The sequence below is a fragment of the Ruditapes philippinarum genome, unplaced genomic scaffold (genome assembly GCF_026571515.1).
Source record: "Ruditapes philippinarum isolate M1 unplaced genomic scaffold, ASM2657151v2 ctg7101_1_1_1_1, whole genome shotgun sequence".
NCBI classification, from domain to species: domain Eukaryota; kingdom Metazoa; phylum Mollusca; class Bivalvia; order Venerida; family Veneridae; genus Ruditapes; species Ruditapes philippinarum.
In genome coordinates, this window is record NW_026856815.1 from 53,306 (window position 1) to 75,144 (window position 21,839).

At 33.5% G+C, this 21,839-nt stretch overlaps 1 protein-coding gene across 3 annotated transcripts in view; it reads left to right on the forward strand.

Moving 5' to 3' along the window:
- The window catches only part of LOC132747771 (exocyst complex component 6B-like), a 37,064-nt gene extending 16,809 nt beyond the window's left edge, over positions 1 to 20,255 (forward strand). Inside the window, exons 16-24 of one of the 3 annotated variants that reach the window (XM_060737265.1) lie at positions 1,678 to 1,757; positions 3,653 to 3,707; positions 4,272 to 4,344; positions 4,679 to 4,785; positions 10,554 to 10,571; positions 12,963 to 13,104; positions 13,835 to 13,908; positions 14,928 to 15,040; positions 15,343 to 20,255. In XM_060737265.1, the coding sequence (XP_060593248.1) occupies positions 1,678 to 1,757; positions 3,653 to 3,707; positions 4,272 to 4,344; positions 4,679 to 4,785; positions 10,554 to 10,571; positions 12,963 to 13,104; positions 13,835 to 13,908; positions 14,928 to 15,040; positions 15,343 to 15,487 (807 nt within the window). In that variant the 3' untranslated portion in view covers positions 15,488 to 20,255. Of the gene's footprint in view, positions 1 to 1,677; positions 1,758 to 3,652; positions 3,708 to 4,271; positions 4,345 to 4,678; positions 4,786 to 10,553; positions 10,572 to 11,257; positions 11,279 to 12,962; positions 13,105 to 13,834; positions 13,909 to 14,927; positions 15,041 to 15,342 lie in introns of all 3 variants that reach the window. The other 2 variants (XM_060737264.1, XM_060737266.1) reach the window with 2 other exon arrangements.
- Positions 20,256 to 21,839: the final 1,584 nt, after the last annotated feature.

Here is a 21,839-nt window from a genome sequence, read left to right on the forward strand (position 1 = left end):
AAATTTTGTGAACGCAACTCCTCTTAAACCAGATGGCAGATTTTGCTTAAACTTTCAGGGATGAACAACCTTAATATGTAGATGGTAGTAAAGGAAGGAATTTTCGCTGCAACCAAATTTAACAGAATTATGGCCCTTTGTTGATTTTTTCACTATATACTATGTAGAAATTTTGTGAACGCAACTCCTCTTAAACCAGATGGCAGATTTTGCTTAAACTTCCAGGGATGAACAACCTTAATGTGTAGATGGTAGTAAAGGAAGGAATTTTTGCTGCGACCAAATTTAACAGAATTATGGCCCTTTGTTGATTTTTTCACTATATACTATGTAGAAATTTTGTGAACGCAACTCCTCTTAAACCAGATGGCAGATTTTGCTTAAACTTCCAGGGATGAACAACCTTAATGTGTAGATGGTAGTAAAGGAAGGAATTTTCGCTGCAACCAAATTTAACAGAATTATGGCCCTTTGTTGATTTTTTCACTATATACTATGTAGAAATTTTGTGAACGCAACTCCTCTTAAACCAGATGGCAGATTTTGCTTAAACTTCCAGGGATGAACAACCTTAATGTGTAGATGGTAGTAAAGGAAGGAATTTTTGCTGCGACCAAATTTAACAGAATTATGGCCCTTTGTTGATTTTTTCACTATATTCCATATAGAAATTTTGTGAACGCAACTCCTCTTAAACCGGATGGTAGATTTTGCTTAAATTTCCAGGGATGAACAACCTTAATGTGTAGATAATAGTTAAGGAAGGAATTTTTGCTGCGACCAAATTTAACAGAATTATGGCCCTTTGTTGATTTTTTCACTATATACCATATATATGTTGTCAGTGGGGGCATCCGTGTCCTGTGGACACAGTTCTAGTTTCACTAGATACTATGTAGAAATTTTGTGAACGCAACTCCTCTTAAACCGGATGGCAGATTTTGCTTCAACTTACAGGGATGAACAACCTTAATGTGTAGATGGTAGTAAAGGAAGGAATTTTTGCTGCGACCAAATTTAACAGAATTATGGCCCTTTGTTGATTTTTTCACTATATACTATGTAGAAATTTTGTGAACGCAACTCCTCTTAAACCGGATGGCAGATTTTGCTTTAACTTACAGGGATGAAAAACTTCAGGTGTAGATGGTAGTAAAGGAAGGAATTTTCGCTGCGACCAAATTTTACAGAATTATGGCCCTTTGTTGATTTTTTCACTATATACTAAGTAGAAATTTTGTGAATGCAACTCCTCTTAAACCGGATGGCAGATTTTGCTTAAACTTCTAGGGATGAACAACCTTAATGTGTAGATGGTAGTAAAGAAAGGAATTTTTGCTGTAACCAAATTTAATAGAATTATGGCCCTTTTTTTATTTTTTCATTATATACTATGTAGAAATTTTGTGAACGCAACTCCTCTAAAACCGGATTGCAGATTTTGCTTAAACTTCCAGGGATTAACAACCTTAATGTGTAGAGGGTAGTAAAGGAAGAAATTTTTGCTGCGACCATATTTAACAGAATTATGGCCCTTTGTTGATTTTTAGTTTTCATTTTGTGGCACATGTAGTCCAAAAAATATTTGACCTAGAGTCATAATATTGACAGAACAGTGGCGTGTGGGGGCATCCGTGTCCTATGGACACATTTCTAGTTTATTTATTTATTTTACAGTTGATACAGATATCAATAAACATGAATTACTTGGAGAAATCCTGTAGCCATTTAGAAGATTATATCTCCAGTATAACAGGGTATGTACTACAGCTTCTTTTGAAATAAATCTACAATGGTTTTAATGTTACATAATGGATCAAGATATTAAAAGTGGCGGTATGGCTGAGTGGTTAAATCGTCAGAATAGTAATGTCAGGATTGCTGACCTTATGAGTTCAAACACCATCAGGGGCAAGCAATTGTTCCCTTGAGCAAAAAACTTTGCATTCTTTGTTTAGTACTGGTTAGTTTCAAGAGCAGATTCAAGAGTGTTTAAAGAAGCTAAAGCTTTCAAAACATGTAAATGAAACTAAGATGTAGATTGTTTTCAAGTGAATAATATGAGCATTGCATACCATAGAGAGAAGAAAGTGGCGATTTTGTATTAAACTAGATATTTGACATGTATATTAGCTAAAGGTTTGAATTTGAAATGGTGTTAAATTACTTTTATTGATGCATACATATTACTTTTATTAGCTCACCTGTCACAAAGTGACAGGGTGAGCTTTAGTGATCGCTTTTCGTCCGGCGTCCGTCCGTCCGTCCGTTTGCGTCCGTCCGTCGTCCGTCCGTAAACTTTTGCTTTAAATGACATCTCCTCATAAACCACTGAGCCAATTTCATCCAAACTTCACAGGAATGTTCCTTTGGTGGTCACCTTTAAAAATTGTTCAAATAATTTAATTCCATGCAGAACTCTGGTTGCCATGGCAACCGAAAGAAAAATCTTTAAATATATTCTTTTAAACAACCTTAAGAGCTAGAGCTTAGATATTTGGCATGAAACATCTTCTAGTAAGTGTCTACCAAGTTTGTTCAAATAAAAGCCCTGGGGTCGAAATTGGCCCCGCCCCAGGGGGTCATTGATTTTCCCTATATGCATATAGTAAAAACTTAAAAGATCTTCTTTTAAAGAACCCAAAGAGCTAGAGCTAAGATATTTGGCATGAAACATCTTCTAGTGAGTGTCTACCAAGTTTGTTCAAATAAAAGCCCTGGGGTCAAAATTGGCCCCGCCCCGGGGGTCATTTGATTTTCCCTATATGCATATAGTAAAAACTTAAAAAATCCTCGTTTAAAGAACCTTAAGAGCTAGAGCTTAGATATTTGGCATGAAACATCTTCTAGTGAATGTCTACCAAGTTTGTTCAAATAAAAGCCCTGGGGTCAAAATTGCCCCCGCCCCAGGGGGTCATTGATTTTCCCTATATGCATATAGTAAAAACTTAAAAAATCTTCTTTTAAAGAACCATAAGAGCTAGAGCTTAGATATTTGGCATGAAACATCTTCTAGTGAATGTCTACCAAGTTTGTTCAAATAAAAGCCCTGGGGTCAAAATTGACCCCGCCCCAGGGGGTCATAGATTTTCCCTATATGCATATAGTAAAAACTTAAAAAATCTTCTTTTAAAGAACTCAAAGAGCTAGAGCTAAGATATTTAGCATGAAACATGTTCCAATGGGTGTCTACCAAGTATGTTCAAATAAAAGCCCTTGGGTCAAAACTGGCCCCGCCCGGGGGGTCATTGATTTTCCTTATATGTGTATAGCAAAAACTTAAAAATCTTCTTTGAAAAAACCCAAATAGCTAGAGTTTAGATATTAAGCATGAAACATCTTTAAGTAATTATCTACAAAGTTTGTTCAAATAAAAGCCCGGGGGTCAAAACTGGCCCTGCCCCAGGGGTGTCATTGTTTTTAACTATATGTGTATAGTAAAAACTTTAAAAATCTTCTTTTAAAAAACCCAATGAGCTAGAACTTAGATGTTTAGCATGAAACATCTTCTTATGGGTGTCTACCAAGTCTGTTCAAATAAACAAATAAAAGCCCTTGGGTAAAAATTGGCCTGGGGGTGGGGGGCCTATATACAGGTGAGCGACCTCAGGGCCATCATGGCCCTCTTGTTCTATAATATTTTATATTTTAGTGCTGAGAAAGATAGTGTGCATGCTGCCAGATTACATGGGACTTCAATGTTTAAGGTTAGATCTACTTCGGGTATCTAATACTCAGTTACTCTACCAGTTTACAGAAGCATTTTACAAAGAAATATAAAAAAAGGAGCAATGCCTCTTTTCATTTAATTATATTTTTCAACAATTTTAACATTTTTGCATGTTATAACTTACTTTGCCAGTGATATTTAAGAAGTAATATATGTCTGAGAGGTTTATTGGCTATTTAACAACAGTTTGGAGTATTGATGTCATTATCTGGATTTGATCATTTAGGACATAGGTGTGAGTGGTTAATTTTTTTTACATCAAAGAAACAAAAAGGTGAAAAATAGCTCATATTGATGTGTTGTCAATTCTTACATGACTATGACAAGACAAATTAAGGAAGAGATCTTTCTTGCTATTTTCAAACAAAACTATTTTTGCTGCCAATTTTTTGTATTCAGCTTTTCTATGAAGCACACCACTATTGCAAAGGTAATATCCAATCAAAATAAAAGATATTAAAATATACATAAGAATTGTGCATTATATTTTTTTTTTTTGACATGTTATTTACGGTAGCATTATTTTGATGATATATTTCAGGATGCAAGAAGTGAAGCAGAGGAGTATATCTATAGAAAGCTCAACAATAAGATCGATGAATTCCTCGAACTAGGTAATATACTCTAGTCTCTCATACTGATCAAGTTGTCCATGTCAAACCAGATGATGTATGTGTGTGAGGGGGAGTGGGGGGGGGGGGATTTCTGTTACGGAGTGGTTTAAGTCACTTGACTTTGAATCACTTGCCCCTCACTGCTGTGTGCTCAAATCTTGCAAGGGACTTTGAATTCTTTTATTCTTATTTGTTTAAATTTGGTGTGTATCCTGTGCTGTTGTTTATATGTAATATTAAAATTTAATTTAGAAATATATCATCGAAACAATTAATGTGTCATGCTTGTGTTGTGAAATGAAACATTTGACAAGTTGGTATGTTTTCCTTTTAGCTGCCTATACATGGAGTCAGTCTGAGCCAAGTGGACATCCGAGTGGTTATCTGATGGACTTGATAGCTTTTCTACAGAGTATATTTATGTCATTTACCAACTTGCCGGTGAGTGAGATATTTATTCTATATGTGTAGTTTAATTACATGTATATATCACAATGTCTGGTCTGGTTAAGATATGATGGTATAAATTATGCTCTTTTTAAGTTGTCAATAGATATAAATTTATATATTAGTAATTGGATAATGGTAAACTTAGTATATGACATCAATATATAGTAAGTGAAAATGTTGGTTGTCTGCATTTTAAGTTTCAAGTTGCCATATCACTGATTTCACTCAAATATATGCTTAGATAAGATCAAAGTTTTATATTTCAGTTATGTCGCTGTGAAATCATTTCTTTTTATTATTTGCTAGTAGTTGTAAGTGGTTTATTTTGGAAATAAAAAAAAAGGAATAATACAGGTTTTATAATTTAATTAAAGGAATTTTATTTGGAATTTGAAAGCAAATCATATTCTCTTAGAATAAATTAAAGATGCCATGTATTATATGATGATATGCTTACTGTATAAAATGATTTCACAGTTGTTATAAATGTAGTTATTCTGTCTTTCCAAAATAGTTGGTGTTATTTTCTGTCCATTTTGCATGTACAAGTATTGCACATGTGTCTTACTTTTAGCAGAGATTATTTTGTCCTATCCGGGTAAATTTTTGTTTCAGTTTTTATGCCCCCACAATGTGGGAGCATATAGCGTTGCACTTGTCCGTCCGTCAGTCCGTCCGTCCGTCCGTCAGTCTGTCAGTCCGTCCGTACGTCCAAAAATCTTGTGAACGCAACTCCTCTTAAACTGGATGGCAGATTTTGCTTAAACTTACAGGGATGAACAACCTTAATGTGTAGATGGTAGTAAAGGAAGGAATATTTGCTGCGACCAAATTTAACAGAATTATGGCCCTTTGTTGATTTTTTCACTAGATACTATGTAGAAATTTTGTGAACGCAACTCCTCTTAAACCGGATGGCAGATTTTGCTTAAACTTACAGGGATGAACAACCTTAATGTGTAGATGGTAGTAAAGGAAGGAATTTTTGCTGCGACCAAATTTTACAGAATTATGGCCCTTTGTTGATTTTTTCACTAGATACTATGTAAAAATTTTGTGAACGCAACTCCTCTTAAACCGGATGGCAGATTTTGCTTAAACTTACAGGGATGAACAACCTTAATGTGTAGATGGGAGTAAAGGAAGGAATTTTTGCTGCGACCAAATTTTACAGAATTATGGCCCTTTGTTGATTTTTTCACTATATACTATGTAGAAATTTTGTGAACGCAACTCCTCTTAAACCAGATGGCAGATTTTGCTTAAACTTACAGGGATGAACAACCTTCATGTGTAGATGGTAGTAAAGGAAGGAATTTTTGCTGCGACCAAATTTTACAGAATTATGGCCCTTTGTTGATTTTTTCACTATATACTATGTAGAAATTTTGTGAATGCAACTCCTCTTAAACCGGATGGCAGATTTTGCTTAAACTTCCAGGGACGAACAACCTTAATGTGTAGATGGCAGTAAAGGAAGGAATTTTTGCTGCAACCAAATTTAACAGAATTATGGCCCTTTGTTGATTTTTAGTTTTCAACTTGTTGCACATGTAGTCCAAAAAATATTTGACCTAGAGTCATAAGATTGACAGAACAGTGGCGTGTGGGGGCATCCGTGTCCTATGGACACATTTCTAGTATCTTACTGTGATATCTCTAGGTATTCCAGTGTCTAATTCTTATCATTTCTTAATTATAGATACTTACTAGTAAGTAAGTGTGACTAAAAAAGATATTAGAATTCATAAATATAATTGAAAGAACATATTTCTTTATGTGAATAACATGGAAACATTAAATGCCTGGAAGATAAATTGATTTCACAGTATTTACATTTTGCTGTTTGTGAGCCAGTTTCTAAAACCTGTTTGTCTTATGTTTATTTTGAATGGGTGAAATTTATATATTTATATGGTATTATTTAGATGTTAAGAATGATTCTTGATGCACTATAAGTAATGTGGGGCATGTGAAAGTAATCAGATTTAAATCAAATTTAAATTCAGATCAGACCAAAGTTTCACGGATTTCAAAATCAAAATACAAAATGAGCTACCAACAGTTTAGAGGTCGGTAAGACTGCACAGGTTTTTTTTCAGGCCAGCCTAGATCTATACTTGTGGCAAAGGCTAATCACTAAGTTCTAACAGGGGCGTCCGTACCCAAGTGGTTAAGGTCGTTCAAACCACTTGCCCCTTACTGCTGTGGGTTCGAATCTCGACAGGGACTTTGGATTCTTTCATGTGAGGAAGCTATCCAGCTAGCTTGCAGAACGTTGGTGGTTTTACTCAAGTGCCTGTTCATGCCTGAAATAATGCACAGAAGGGCACCTGAGGTCTTGCTCCACCAGTAAAGCTGGAACGTCGCCATATGACCTTTAATGTGTTGGTGTGATATAAAACCCAATTAAACAAACATATAAACTAAGTTCTAGCAGGGTAAGAGTTAAGAATTAGAGGATAAGTTTTGATAAATTGAGGGAGTATGCCAGTATAAATCAGTAGTAGAAAAGTTGAGGTTGCATTGTCCAGGAAGCCAGCTGATAAAGTGGCAGGACCAGGGTTTGAGTCCAGAAAAGTAATCATACAAAAGCTAGAGACAGTGTCTCATTGAGAGGGGTTATGTCCACTTTTTTTCTAGAGATAAATAAAATGTTTTTAGCTCACCTGTCACAAAGTGACAGGGTGAGCTTTTGTGATCGCTTTTCGTCCGGCGTCCGTCCGTCCGGCGTCCGTCCGTCCGTAAACTTTTGCTTTAAATGACATCTCCTCATAAACCACTGAGCCAATTTCATCCAAACTTCACAAGAATGTTCCTTTGGTGGTCACCTTTAAAAATTGTTTAAAGAATTTAATTCCATGCAGAACTCTGGTTGCTATGGCAACCGAAAGAAAAATCTTTAAATATCTTCTTTTAAAGAACTGTAAGAGCTAGAGCTTAGATATTTGGCATGAAACATCTTCTAAAGAGTGTCTACCAAGTTTGTTCAAATAAAAGCCCTGGGGTCAAAATTGGCCCCGCCCAGGGGGGTCAATTGATTTTCCCTATATGCATATAGTAAAAACTTAAAAAATCTTCTTTTAAAGAACTGTAAGAGCTAGAGCTTAGATATTTAACATGAAACATCTTCTAGTGAATGTCTACCAAGTTTGTTCAAATAAAAGTCCTGGGGTCAAAATTGGCCCCGCCCCAGGGGGTCATTGATTTTCCCTATATGCATATAGTAAAAACTTAAAAAATCTTCTTTTAAAGAACCCAAAGATCTAGAGCTAAGATATTTAGCATGAAACATCTTCTAATGAGTGTCTACCAAGTTTGTTCAAATAAAAGCCCTGGGGTCAAAATTGGCCCTGCCCCAGGGGGTCATAGATTTTCCCTATATGCATATAGTAAAAACTTAAAAAATCTTCTTTTAAAGAACCCAAAGAGCTAGAGCTAAGATATTTGCCATGAAACATCTTCTAGTGAGTGTCTACCAAGTTTGTTCAAATAAAAGCCCTGGGGTCAAAATTGGCCCCGCCCCAGGGGGTCATTGATTTTCCCTATATGCATATAGTAAAAACTTAAAAAATCTTCTTTTAAAGAACTGTAAGAGCTAGAGCTTAGATATTTGGCATGAAACATCTTCTTGTGAATGTCTACCAAGTTTGTTCAAATAAAAGCCCTGGGGTCAAAATTGGCCCCGCCCCAGGGGGTCATTGATTTTCCCTATATGCATATAGTAAAAACTTAAAAAATCTTCTTTTAAAGAACCCAAAGAGCTAGAGCTAAGATATTTAGCATGAAACATGTTCTAATGGGTGTCTACCAAGTATGTTCAAATAAAAGCCCTGGGGTCAAAACTGGCCCCGCCCCGGGGGTCATTGATTTTCCTTATATGTGTATAGCAAAAACTTAAAAATCTTCTTTGAAAAAACCCAAATAGCTTTAGTTTAGATATTAAGCATGAAACATCTATAAGTAAATATCTACAAATTAAAGCCCGGGGGTCAAAACTGGCGCTGCCCCAGGGGTGTTTGTTTTTAACTATATGTGTATAGTAAAAACTTAAAAAATCTTCTTTTAAAAAACCCAATGAGCTAGAACTTAGATGTTTAGCATGAAACATCTTCTTATGGGTGTCTACCAAGTCTGTTCAAATAAACAAATAAAAGCCCTTGGGTAAAAATTGGCCCGGGGGGGCTATATACAGGTGAGCGACCTCAGGGCCATCATGGCCCTCTTGTTTATTGAAGACTGGAAAAATAGTTACATTCTAAGACAATTTTCATTAAAGTGAAATTTTATAAAAATTGTACCATATATCGTAAAATCTCAGCAATTCATGTATATTATAGCTTTAAAGTATTTTACCACCATTTTGTTTGATGTTTCATACTTTTCAGTGTGTGTCTGTGATAGTAATGTCATAGTTTAATGACAAATTAAATTTGATATTTTTGTTAAAGTAAACATACATGTATGTGCCAGCATTGATATAAAGATGTGGGTATAGTATTTTGATTTATATGTCTGTGTCCCTGCTGACAATGTTAACCTTAGCTGTTACATTATTCTATAAACATAACAAATACAAAGTTGACCTATTAATGACTTCACAGTTTGAGAAAAAAAAAAACATAAGTTTTTGAATTCTAGCAGTTATGGATGGTCTGCTGTTGAAGCTTCTTTATTGACTGTACACCTTGTCCCATAATTTTGTACATTGTACAGTTGTTATTATTAAGTTTAGAAATAAATGCTGAAAGTTGTGAAACTTTTCCCTAAAAAAAATTTGTGAGTTGGATATATTTGTAGTGATGTTTCTGGCATTTTGGACGGATGCAAGTGTTGTTTGAGACAATGGATTTACTTTTTTTCTCAAGTTTAAAGACAAATGAGCCGCGTCACAATAAAACCAACATAATGCGTTTGCGACCAGCACAGATCCAGACCAGCCTGTGCATCCGTGCAGTGTGATCAGGATCCATGCTGTTCGCTATCAGTTTCTCTACTTGTAATAGGGTTTGTAAGCGAACAGCATGGATCCTGATCAGACTGTGCGGATGTGCAGGCTGGTCTGGATCCATGCTGGTCGCAAACGCACTATGTTCATTTTGTTTTGGCACGGCTCAGATTAATTTACATTAGTTTATTATCTTAAACTACAATTATTGTGATTGTGGTATATCACTGAAGTTTTAAAGTGTTAGTACACTGCTAGAGTATTGAAAACATATTCAGATTATACAAAATATTTGATTAAGATCGATTGCCAATGTATAAATATTAATTGAAATTTTTTTGATTTTGTGGTTGGTTGTCCGTGGCTAATTGTTAAGGTTATTGACTTCAAACCACTTGCCCTTCTGCTTTACCACTGTGGGTTCAAATCCAGCTTGGGACTTCGGGTTCTTTCATGTGAGGAAGCTATCCAGCTAGCTTATGGGATGTCTGTGGTTCCATTCAACTGCGGTCTTTTGCCACCAGAAAAGCTGGAAAAAATCCCAATGACCTATACTGTGTTGGTGAGATGTAAAATCCAACACACACGCAAAATGTTTATGTGAAAAATCAGATGCAATCAGCTCTACAATTTCATTGCTGTGTCTCAAATACAGAACTCGTCATGTACATATACATTGTTTAAAGGAAGTTTAACAGTGATATCTAATGGAAATTTCTTAAGGATATATTATATTTTCAAAGTGAGGGGTTATGAAACCCAAATGTTGTTTTGTTCTATTTCATTATATAAAATGATTCAAATACTTCAGAATGCTACAAACAAGAAGGTTTGTTCAATCTACCTGTTCTATAAGAGTAAACTATCCTACAAAACATTGCAGAGCTTTTATATAAGATCCTTTCAGAAACTGCAACACACATTATACATGCAAAGTGCACATCCTGTCACAAACAAAAAAACCCTTCCTGTCCAGTGATTTTGTTCTGTAAATACCTTAAATGTGAATTTCCCCTTTATTGTTATATTCTAAATTTATTGTTCATCTGTGATTGTTTTATTTTGTTTTACTCAGGAATAGAATTTTTACCTGTTTTATTGAAATCATTTACTTTGTTTCCTTTTATTTAGTATTTAAATATTGTATTTATGTGTAAGTCTTGAAGATAACAAGTTATGAATTATAAGTTATACAACTTTACTATAATCAAATATTGATTTGCTAGTTTTTGTGTTGGCTGATGTGTCAACTGTCTGCCATTTGTTGTTTATTTATGTGATGAAATTTTTGTAAACCAGTCTAATCACACAAAGCATCTGATTGGTTTGTTCCTGAATACAACTTTTCATTGGCTGTTAATTTCAAAATCGGCCAATAGTTATGCTTCAATGATGACTGGTTTACAACTTTTATGTGAAATTTAGCCTTTTGGCTCCAATGATAACTATAAGAATGTTTTTTTTAATAAAGTCAGTGTTAAATATTGTAAGAAATGTACATAATGATTTTATTAGGCTATGGTGATGTGTGTACCGGTGAGAATAAAGCATTCCTGGTTATGATTTTAGTAGATAGCTTGCATAATGTTTGTTTCTTTATAGCAGCCATATCATATTCAAATGCATGTGAATTAAATCCCCCAAATCCACAAAATCTTTGTTGAATAAACATGCTTAAAATTTAAACTTTGTTTTAAGCGTATTGATGGTTATGTGCATATTTGAAAACTAGTTGTTAGATTTGTTTTTGAGAGATGAAAATTGAACTGTAATAAAATGTTGTTTTGATAACCTACACTGTTTTTTTTTTGTTTTGCATGCTGCAAAAAAAATACAAGAACACAAGAATTCAGTTTGTTAATATCTGTCGGCTTTCATGTTATTGTTTGATAGAGAGAGAGAAAGATATGTATCAAAGTTTATAAAGACATTTATCTTGCATTCTGTTAACACAGATGGTATTCCACAAAGCTTAACTTGTCATATATTAAAAGAAATTTATACACAAGCATGTCAGTATAGGCCACACTATTTTTTATACAATTCTACACATCGACCCCTCCCCCATCTTAATTGATTTTCCTCTACCATGAAAGAAAAAGCTATAGTATCTCTACCCAATATTTTTATTCTCCTTCTATTGTAAGCCTCCTGTCCTGCAGCAGCACAGACACTGCCATTTCTATTCATATCTACACATTTTATACTCCTTATTGTCCGAGTAAAGATCAGATCCACTAAGAGTGATGGGAGTTTATCCTACCAAGTATATTTAAGTCTTTGATATGTGGAAGTTATTCAGATTCTAGGATGGTGGTTCTACTCAATTGCAAGCTTGTGACAGAAGTAATGCATAGAGGGGCATGTAAGGTGTTCTAAGGCTAGTAAAGCTACAAGTTTGACATGAAGATCTTCACAAACTTAAAACTGGTTTGATTTAAGAGGAAAAACAACATGAGCTTATTATCATATTTTATTACATTGATTCTTGTTATGAATAGAAAAATGGCTTACAAATACATTGTTGGAGTTAGATGCAGTTTTGAATGAATTTGCATTTTTGAAATTGATGAAATGTTGTTGCATATTTAGAAAATAAACATTGGCTTTTATGTTTGGTTACAGTTGAATTTTTTATCATTTTGTACATATAGTTTGAAATTTCAGCATTGTTAATACTTTGCATATATAATATTTTATTAAAGACAAGTATTATTGACTTTTGACTTATGAATGATTCTTTAAAAGCATTTGAAGGCTTCACACAATCGATATCAAGTGCATGAAAATGATTCTGTTCAAAAAGATTTGTAATAGTTTTGCCCTAAATATATCTCCTTGTTATGAAAGAATATTTTAATGAAATGCTAGTATTAAATTTTTTATAGGCTTTAGCCAAGTATGAATTGAATTATAATTACAGCCATCTAAGATCTGGCTGTATAATAGATAGTAGGCACTTCTAGTGTAGTGGTGGGCTATCCTGTACATCAGTGTAACTATTCTGAGTGTAATCCTTAGTGTTGGTTACTAAAATTATGTGAAACATTTTGAAATTAAATTATTTGAAGTAACAATGTATTGCTCAGTTTTCACAAAAATGAATGAACAGTCTCCTTTAAATTGATCTATAATCTTTCTTTCAGTCATTTCTTGACATAGAAATAATGATGCATTGTAATTGTGTTCTAAATGAAGTTTATTTTGGATAATATTTCAGGAGAAGGTGGCAAAGACTGCATGTATGTCAGCATGTAAACATATTGCTCAAAGTTTGATGGATTTCCTGCTAGATAATAACGTACAGTTGATGACACCATATGCACTACAACAGTTTAACCGTGATGTAACCGAGTGTGAAAGTAAGTACCATGGATAATGGCATTTATTAGGTAATTACTTGAGTAGTGGTCCAGTGGCATATATAAATTTATTTGATGTATACATAAGAATGGCAAAAAACTTAAGTAGCGGTCCCTTCATAACACTGTATTGACTACAAATTTTGGAGTCCTAAGTTTTGATTGTTGCTCCAACTACAAACTAATCTTAAGATTGGGACAAAACAAAATGAGATCCTGTGTAATGGTCTTTTAAAGGAGCCAGTTATTTCCCCTGGAACGGTATACTTTAATACATATCTGTTGATCTAAACTACACGAGTGATTAGCCGTATGTTTCTCCAGTTGCAACTATAAATAACTATAATAGTTCTAGAGAAAATGGAATTTTCATAAACAAAGAGAGAAGTGGTCTGCATGCTTCTATGATGAATACTTCCCTGTTCAGTGAAAATATTTTCCCAGACCTCACTTGCCTCTCACCACTGTAACTTCTTATCATGCAAGCATCGTCATATCCTCCATGTTAGAAAGCTATCCAGCTAGCTTATGGAACGTCTGGGGTTCTACTCTAGTGCCCCTTTGTGTCTGAAATAATGTACTGACAGTAAAGCTGGAAAATTGCCATATGATCAGTTCTTTGTGATGCAACATAAATCCCAACCAAACTAAAATGAAGTAATAAATTCATAATGATTAAATAATGATGATAATTATCATGTTTGTTATATAGTTGTTACTGTATTTACAGACTTTGCAGCATCAGAACCTGTACCAGGATTTAATGATGGTACTTTACAAATGGCATTTGCTGATCTTAGACAGGTAAACTGTTTACATACAATTTTCATTATATTCTTGTCATTGTAGTATAATGAAACTGCCAAGCGTTATAAAAACAAAATCTCAAAATCGTGTAATACCTAAAAGCTGAAAAGAATTGCTTTTTGTGTATGTATGTTACTTAATAAGTAGCAAAAATGGTATCAACCACTAGTATTCTATATGTAAGTATTTTTGTTACATATGACATATGATAAAATATGATGAATTGTAACATTTAACTTGAGAGATATAATATTGTAAAAGTTAATAGGCGTTTGAGTTAGATTACTCTTGCTCTAATGTAAGCTTATGCCTTGTTTGTGTCTGGTTCTTGTAGAACTATAATGTATTTAAAAGGGCAGAACTCTAGACTTATTTATGTATGGTAAGAAACATATTTATAGATGAGATTACTATTCTTTGATGAAATTCTATTTTGTTTTGTTTCGTTACTGCAAGAGCTGGAAAGTTGTTTACAGTGAGAGATATTTAGAGGTGTTGCTTATTACAAAGTAATTATTACCTCCCCTGGCTGCCATTTTGTGGGGTCATTCCCAATATATAATATAATTATGCTCAAGATAATTTAGAGATCTCTCATTGTAATGAAAACAGATAATAATCTTGAACATATTGGTGGTATTAAATTTTGCTGTAGATGTATAAAAAGTTTGACAATTCACGTAATTCGGCTGTTTATATGGACAGTCATTGAATTCCAGTTTTGAATTTATTCTACTACATATTTAAATAAATTTTCTTAAAATTTACACTAGCCCGTACTCATTTTACACTAGCCCAAACTAATTTTCACTGGCCATGGGCCACCAGGCCAGTGCTAAATTTAATGACTGTATTGAATTTTTCATATTTTGTCAAGTAATTACTGCTGTATAGAATTTTGACCCCCAATATGGCTGGCTAGTCGGCAAGGGAGGTAAATATTGTAAAAATTGGGAACTGTCTGTATAGCAACCTGATTTACAGTATAATAAATTGTTTTGTGTAATATATTTTAGGTTATGGACCTGTTTATAAAGGAAGAATGGTCAACATATCTTAATGATTATAACAAACCGTCGGCCAAGTATAGCCGTGTACAACCTCATGTTGCAATCAGTATCATGGAGAAGTAAGTATTATACTTTTTGGAATTCGTTCAGCACTTACATGAATAATCAAAGTGCTGATAGACTGGAGAATTCACTTGTGACATATCTATACAGTCTGCCTGTTTATACAATATTCATTAAAAATGACTGTAATTGCTGGCCATAGATTTGCAAAGAAATGTAGAGCATGGACCTGTGCATGTGTTTTCGTCATTATAGGTTACATGAAAAGTTTATATTTACAATATTGATTTCAAAAGCTATTTCAATGTTAAACAATAGCAAAAAGTGTTATTTAATGTTTGGTAAAATTTGTTTGCAGATTGAGTAATTCTGAGAAGAAGAAAACGAAAGTGTTTGTATCATTAAAGAAGAATGAGAGAGAGAAGAAGAAACTTCAAGAAACTGTTTTAAAACAATTAAAAGGACTTGTAAATGGACAAACCCAGGCAGCTGGGCACAGCTGAGAGTGATAATAGTATTGTGATAACTATAGGAGACAATGAGATTATTGGGCTATAGTGTGTAAACATTGGCCTGTCATATAGGTGTTTGTCTGTACAACTACCAGTACATATATTGTTGTGTCTATGAAGAAGATGAATGTCATGGCAAAGGGGCCAAAAATGTGATATCAAGAGACATTATCTAAACAGATATATAGCTCTTACCCAGTTGTCATAACTACTTAAGTTGTACCTAACTTCCCATATAATCCATGTGACTTGGACATTTCGTTTTCATCATTTTAAACCTCAGACCATCTGTGTTTCAAGCAAAAACTTTGGTCAATCTTGTTAAATCTGGCTTACAGTTTGAAGTGTGTTTTGGTAATGCAGCTTGCAGTGAGAAGTTTTATACAGTAACTTGCTAGATAAATTATGTTTAGATCATGTTTATGAAGACCATAACATAATCATTTGTTTATTTACATGTTGTGTTCACAAACAAATATTACACAATTATTCCATCTCTAGAGTGCTGAAACATTCTTTGCTGAAATTAAGCTATCATTCTGCTGCGATTAAAAATTTTTTACAGACTCTGGAAGCTTGAAGGAATTCCACTGAGGTCCCCAAACCTATAATTTAAATCCAAAAGACAAAAAAGGAAGAAATAATGCGATGTGGGTTGTTGGCCGATATTCAGTTTTAAAAAAGTGTTTTCATTTTGGTCAAAATCCGATTTAAAAATTTTCATTTCTTTTCACTTAAATTTACATTATATTTAACATATCTCAATGCAAAACAATGAAATATAAAGGATTAGCTAGAGAATACAATGTTTATGTATTCATAAGGGAATTTTTATGATGTGTCTATAAGCATATGAATCTGCAACAATGATATGCATTATAAGGTATGTTCATGCAGAGATAATGTTATTTATTTAGTTTTGCTGTACATTATTAAGGGTTGATAAGATAGTGGTTAATAGTATTGAGGAAACTAAGAATGTGATATATTTTTTATCTACATTGATAAAGAAAAACAAACCATTAATTAATTCATTATAATTAATTTCCTGTTTTTGAAAAATGCATGTTTTGTTTCTTTAAGGGAGCAGTGTGTAATCGTAATGTTTGAACAATAATGGCAACTTGTGTCACTTTTGTAATTTAATACAGTTGAATTAATAACAAAACTATGAAAATGTTACCATGAAAGTATTCAACTGTTTAAAATAGCTGTATAAAATATTATATTTCCTGTATACATTCACCAGTTTTATCTCAATCCCTAGTCACATTATTTAAGATATATGTAATATTAAGATTATTCGTGTAATTGGCATTAATATATTCCCACCAAATATATCAAACCTGCTTGGTTATTTCTTGACCATTCCTTTAGTTAGTTTTATACGGCATTACATGTATTTGTATTACACTAACATGTAAGAAATATTATAAAGAGCAAAGATTTTGCAATGTTTCCTCAGTTTGTTTGTATTTTTCATCATTTTTCATGACCTTAAGGAATGATGTTGATAAGAGAACAAAAATATTTCTGTTTAACTGATGTTTTAATTTTGAGAACAATGTCTAGTTTATATAATACAAATAAGTATCTTACACCTTGACATGTTGTTGTCCAATTATCATTTCTAGAGATTTGTTCACAAAAAGTTTTTCAATTTATGATACATCAAATGTCCTTTTGTAAGGTCAGTGGTTCTACTCTCGTGTCTGCGTGTGCCTATGATAATATACAGAGGGGCATCTGAGGTGTCCCTTCATCAGTAAAAAAATGGAAAGTTACTGTGACAATTACATTGTTGGTGTGTTATAAAAAGCCATCAAAAATGAAATAAAAAAGTGGAAATTTTGAACACTGACATCAGAGATGTAATGAAGTAAATCTAGCTTTTCAACACAACTTTAAAGAGATTTGAATAGAACAAATGTGAATTACATCATTAAATATGCTGAAAAAAATTAAATGTTAATTTAGATAAGACTTGTTGAAAAGTGATAGATATAGATATATGATTGTAATGTGATATATAAATATACATTTGTGTTAAATACTGAGATATGTATAACAACTATTTTATTTACTTACTAATTATAAGCTTGATTTATTCTATGCAAGGTATTTTTAGTTCAGTTTGGTGCCATATGCATTTTGTTTTATTTGTAACCTAATTAGTAAAATACTCCTAAATTTGATATGTTAGTGAATGCATTATATGTGAGTCATGCATTAGACAATGTGTGTCAGACTTTATAATTTATAGAAAAACTGATGTTAATAGTTGACATGAAATGTTAAGTAAAACAGATGTGACAATATTACCTCTCTGGTAATCATGAATAGATAAAACTATTAATTTATATTAATATTTATATTAATATATAAAAAATATACATAATATTTTTTATTGTGTCGCCTTGAAAAGGTGACATATAGGGGTTACTTTCGTCGGCGGCGTCTGTGTCGGCGTCGTTGTCGGCGTCGTCGTCGGCGTCCCCTAAAGCTTGTCCGGAGCATAACTCAGTCACTATAAGTCTGATTGACTTCAAACTTGGTATGCATGCTTCTTTCAATAACCTGAAGTGCAGTGCACAAGGACCGGTACTCTGCAGTTCTTATTTTTTGAGTTATTGCCCTTTGTTAATTTTCATACTTTAATTTTGTCCGGGCCATTTCTCTTCAACTAAAAAAGCTATGGACTTGAAACTTCATAGGATGATAGATCTCATTAAGAAGAAGTGCAGTGCACAAGAACCGGTACTCTGCACTTCCTAATTTTTTAGTTATTGCCCTTTGTTAATTTTCATACTTAATTTTTGTCCAGGCCATTTCTCTGAAAGTATAAAAGTTATGGACTTGAAACTTCATAGGATGATGGGTCTCATTAAGAAGAAGTGCAGTGCACAAGAACAGGTACTCTGCATTTCTTATTTTTTGAGTTATTGCCCTTTGTTTATTTTCATACTTTAATTTTGTCCGGGCCATTTCTCCTTAAGTATAAAAGCTAATGACTTGAAACTTCATAGGATGATAGATCTCATTAAGAAAAAGTGCAGTGCACAAGAACCGGTACTCTGCATTTCTTAATTTTTGAGTTATGGCCCTTTGTTAATTTTCATACTTAATTTTTGTCCAGGCCATTTCTCTGAAAGTATAAAAGTTATGGACTTGAAACTTCATAGGATGATAGATCTCATTAAGAAAAAGTGCAGTGCATAAGAATTGATACTCTGCATTTCTTATTTTTGAGTTATTGCCCTTTGTTGATTTTCTTACTTTATTTTTGTCCTGGTCATTTCTCCTCAAGTATGAAAGCTATGGACTTGAAACATCATAGAATGATAGATCTTATTGATAAGAAGTGCAGTGCACAGAAACTGCTGCTCTGCACTTATTATTTTTTTAGTTATTGCCCTTTGTTATTTTTCATATTTCATTTTTGTCCTGGCCATTTCTCCTAAACTACATTGTTCACAAGGCGACACATCCGACTCGCGGAGTTCTAGTTTTTGTGAGTAAAGCTAGATATAAGCATATAATTTCACCTCTTTCTTATTTTCTTTGAATTATTATCCCTACAGCAGCTTTCAAATTCTTGATAACAAGAAATTAAGGTCAAGGATTTTATCTAATTTTGACCCTTCCAGTTTCCTACAGGCCATCAAAGAGAGGAACATTGTTAAGTGCTGTCGTTTTTTCTCATAGAAAACCAACAGGTTTTGGAGTGCTTGCTCTGTTATTGTTAATGAATCTTAGTGCAATATGATTGTATATAGTAAATTAATTGTTTAATATGTCTTACTGTTAATGACATTAAAATCATTGCCAAAATTTTATAAGTTTGGCAGATTTATTTCTGTATTTTGCCTTTTGTTGTAAACACATTTATGAAACCTGGATTATGTCACTAAACACATTTGCATTGAAATGTTGATGAATGATAAAAAAAAACTTTTGAGGCTTTACACTCATTTTTTTCGATCAGTTGTTTGTAGCTTATTATTTTTTATGTAATAATTATAGTGAAAATTATTATATGAAAATCAAATTAAATATCCAGTCTGTATAAAGGATAGGCAATACTTTATATGTGGATATTTCAACTTGTTGAGAAGTTAGCAGATTAAAATTTCAAGACATTTCACATGAGGAAATATCAGTGAATAGTGCAAGGGTAGAATTCAGACAGGTTGATTGATATTTACGCTAAAAGAAATATGATTTTCGTTAATTCACGAAATTCGCCAATATGTCCGTGTCACTAACTTAACATCCTTTACAGTTAAGAAATGTCCTTGTGAACATTTTTCATTATTGGTGTATTGATTTTATAAATTTGTCATCAAATTACTTATATCTAATTACATTTAACCATACCCTCGCTAAATATCTTAAATGGACTTGTCCATCTTTCAATTAGGACAAAACCTGTTATCATTTTCATTGATAATTTCATATTAAGTGTAAAATGTCCGTTTGATCATGATCTGCACTTGTGGCATAGATAAAATCAGTTTCTGCCAACGGACTTAAGTGCTAAATTATGGTTTTAGGTCAATTCTCCTTGTGAATTCATTTTATTTTTCAAAATTAATGCTATGCTTCTAATTTTGTTATATTATAACATATAAGCAATTAAGTATTGTTTATTCGGAAGTGTTTTTATACATGATTGATTTATTGTGGCATGTTAAATGATTGTACTGATCATTTTTATCCTGTTTTGTTATGAAACTGCTTATTAAATTATAAAACAATGGTACAGTGTTATGTTATCTTGACCCCGAATAAATAGAATATTTAACATGTATGACTTATAAAAACACGCTTGCACCATTCAATATAGATAATAGGTAATTTTGCCTGGGTTCAGTGCTGTTTCCATTACACAGTAATAACTGTTGTGAAAAATACATGTCTGGTTATCTACAATTTGCTTTGAAATTGGACATTGTCAAGTGAGCCTATTCTATATAGAATACATAACAGACTGTAGCTATACAGGACTTTTTAAACCTATATCCATGAAATACAATACAGGGCATCTATGGCTGAGTAATTAAGGTCTCTTGACATGCGTTTGTTTTTGTCCCTCATTGCTGTGGGTTTGAATTCTGCCTGTGAGTTTGGATAAAGCTATCTGGCTATCTTAGACAATGTAAGTGGTTCTACTTGGGTGCCTGATTGTGCCTAAACTAATGCACAGAGGGACAACTTCCTCCACCTGTAAAGCTGGAAAGTGGTCACATGACCTTTACAGTGATGGGGCAACTTAAAACCCCATGAAAATAGTATACTACTAATTGGCATAATTTGCTTGTAAGAGGCATCCATGGTGGAGTGGTTAAAGTTGTTGACTTCAAACTTCTTGCCCCTCATCTCTGTGGATTTGAATCCTGCCAGGGGCTTTGGATTCTACCATGTAAGGAAACTATTCAGCTAGCTTATGAAACCTCTGTTCCACTTTGGTGCCTGCTTGTGCCTGAATATTGCACAGAGGGGCATCTGAGGTCTTTGACAACTAGTACAGCTGGACAGTTGCCATATGATGTAAGACCCAACCCCTAAAAAGCTTGAAAGAATAACTCTTTATAAAACTTGTTTGACACAATCTGCAGCAAAGATATAAGTTGAATTCCCATGGGTTAATATTGATAATATGAAAACTTCTTGATGTTCCAGTTGATGATCAGCCAAACGGTTCTTTTTTATGTCAACCTTTGCAAATACTTAGCATTATGATAGTTGATTTTTAATTAAAAAAGAATACTCTCTGTAATAAACTTTGGTCTAACAATATTTACAGGTTATTTGAACCATGGAAGTGTACAATAGGGGGATAGGACGCGCGCTTAGGGATCGAGAGGTCCCGGGTTCGAACCCCACCAGGGGCACTGCTAATTTCCTTGAGCAAGAAATTTACCTGCGATTGCTTCACTTCACCCAGGTGTAAATGGGTACCTGCGAGGGTGGTACAATTCCGTTGCGCCAAAGTGTCGGCTGCACTAAGCGGAGATAAAAGACTCCCCAGGGAGATTGATAGATAGATACCAGTAGCCCGATGACCAGGGGTAATAGCTGTAAAGTCGGTGAACGTGCGTAAGCATGAAACTTAGACTATAAAATGCAATTACTTTTTATATATTTGGCTTGTTCACAGCGGGAAAAACATATTTTGGATAAACGCTTTATATTGGATAAACATGTTGGTTTAACCAACACGCAAATCTTATATGAGTTCCCGTTGAACTGTGTAAGTCAATGTGGTATTGTACAGAACAGTCATAAATGAAACAATCATTCGGATATTGTCTTATATCTTTTGATCTAATGATTTAAATTG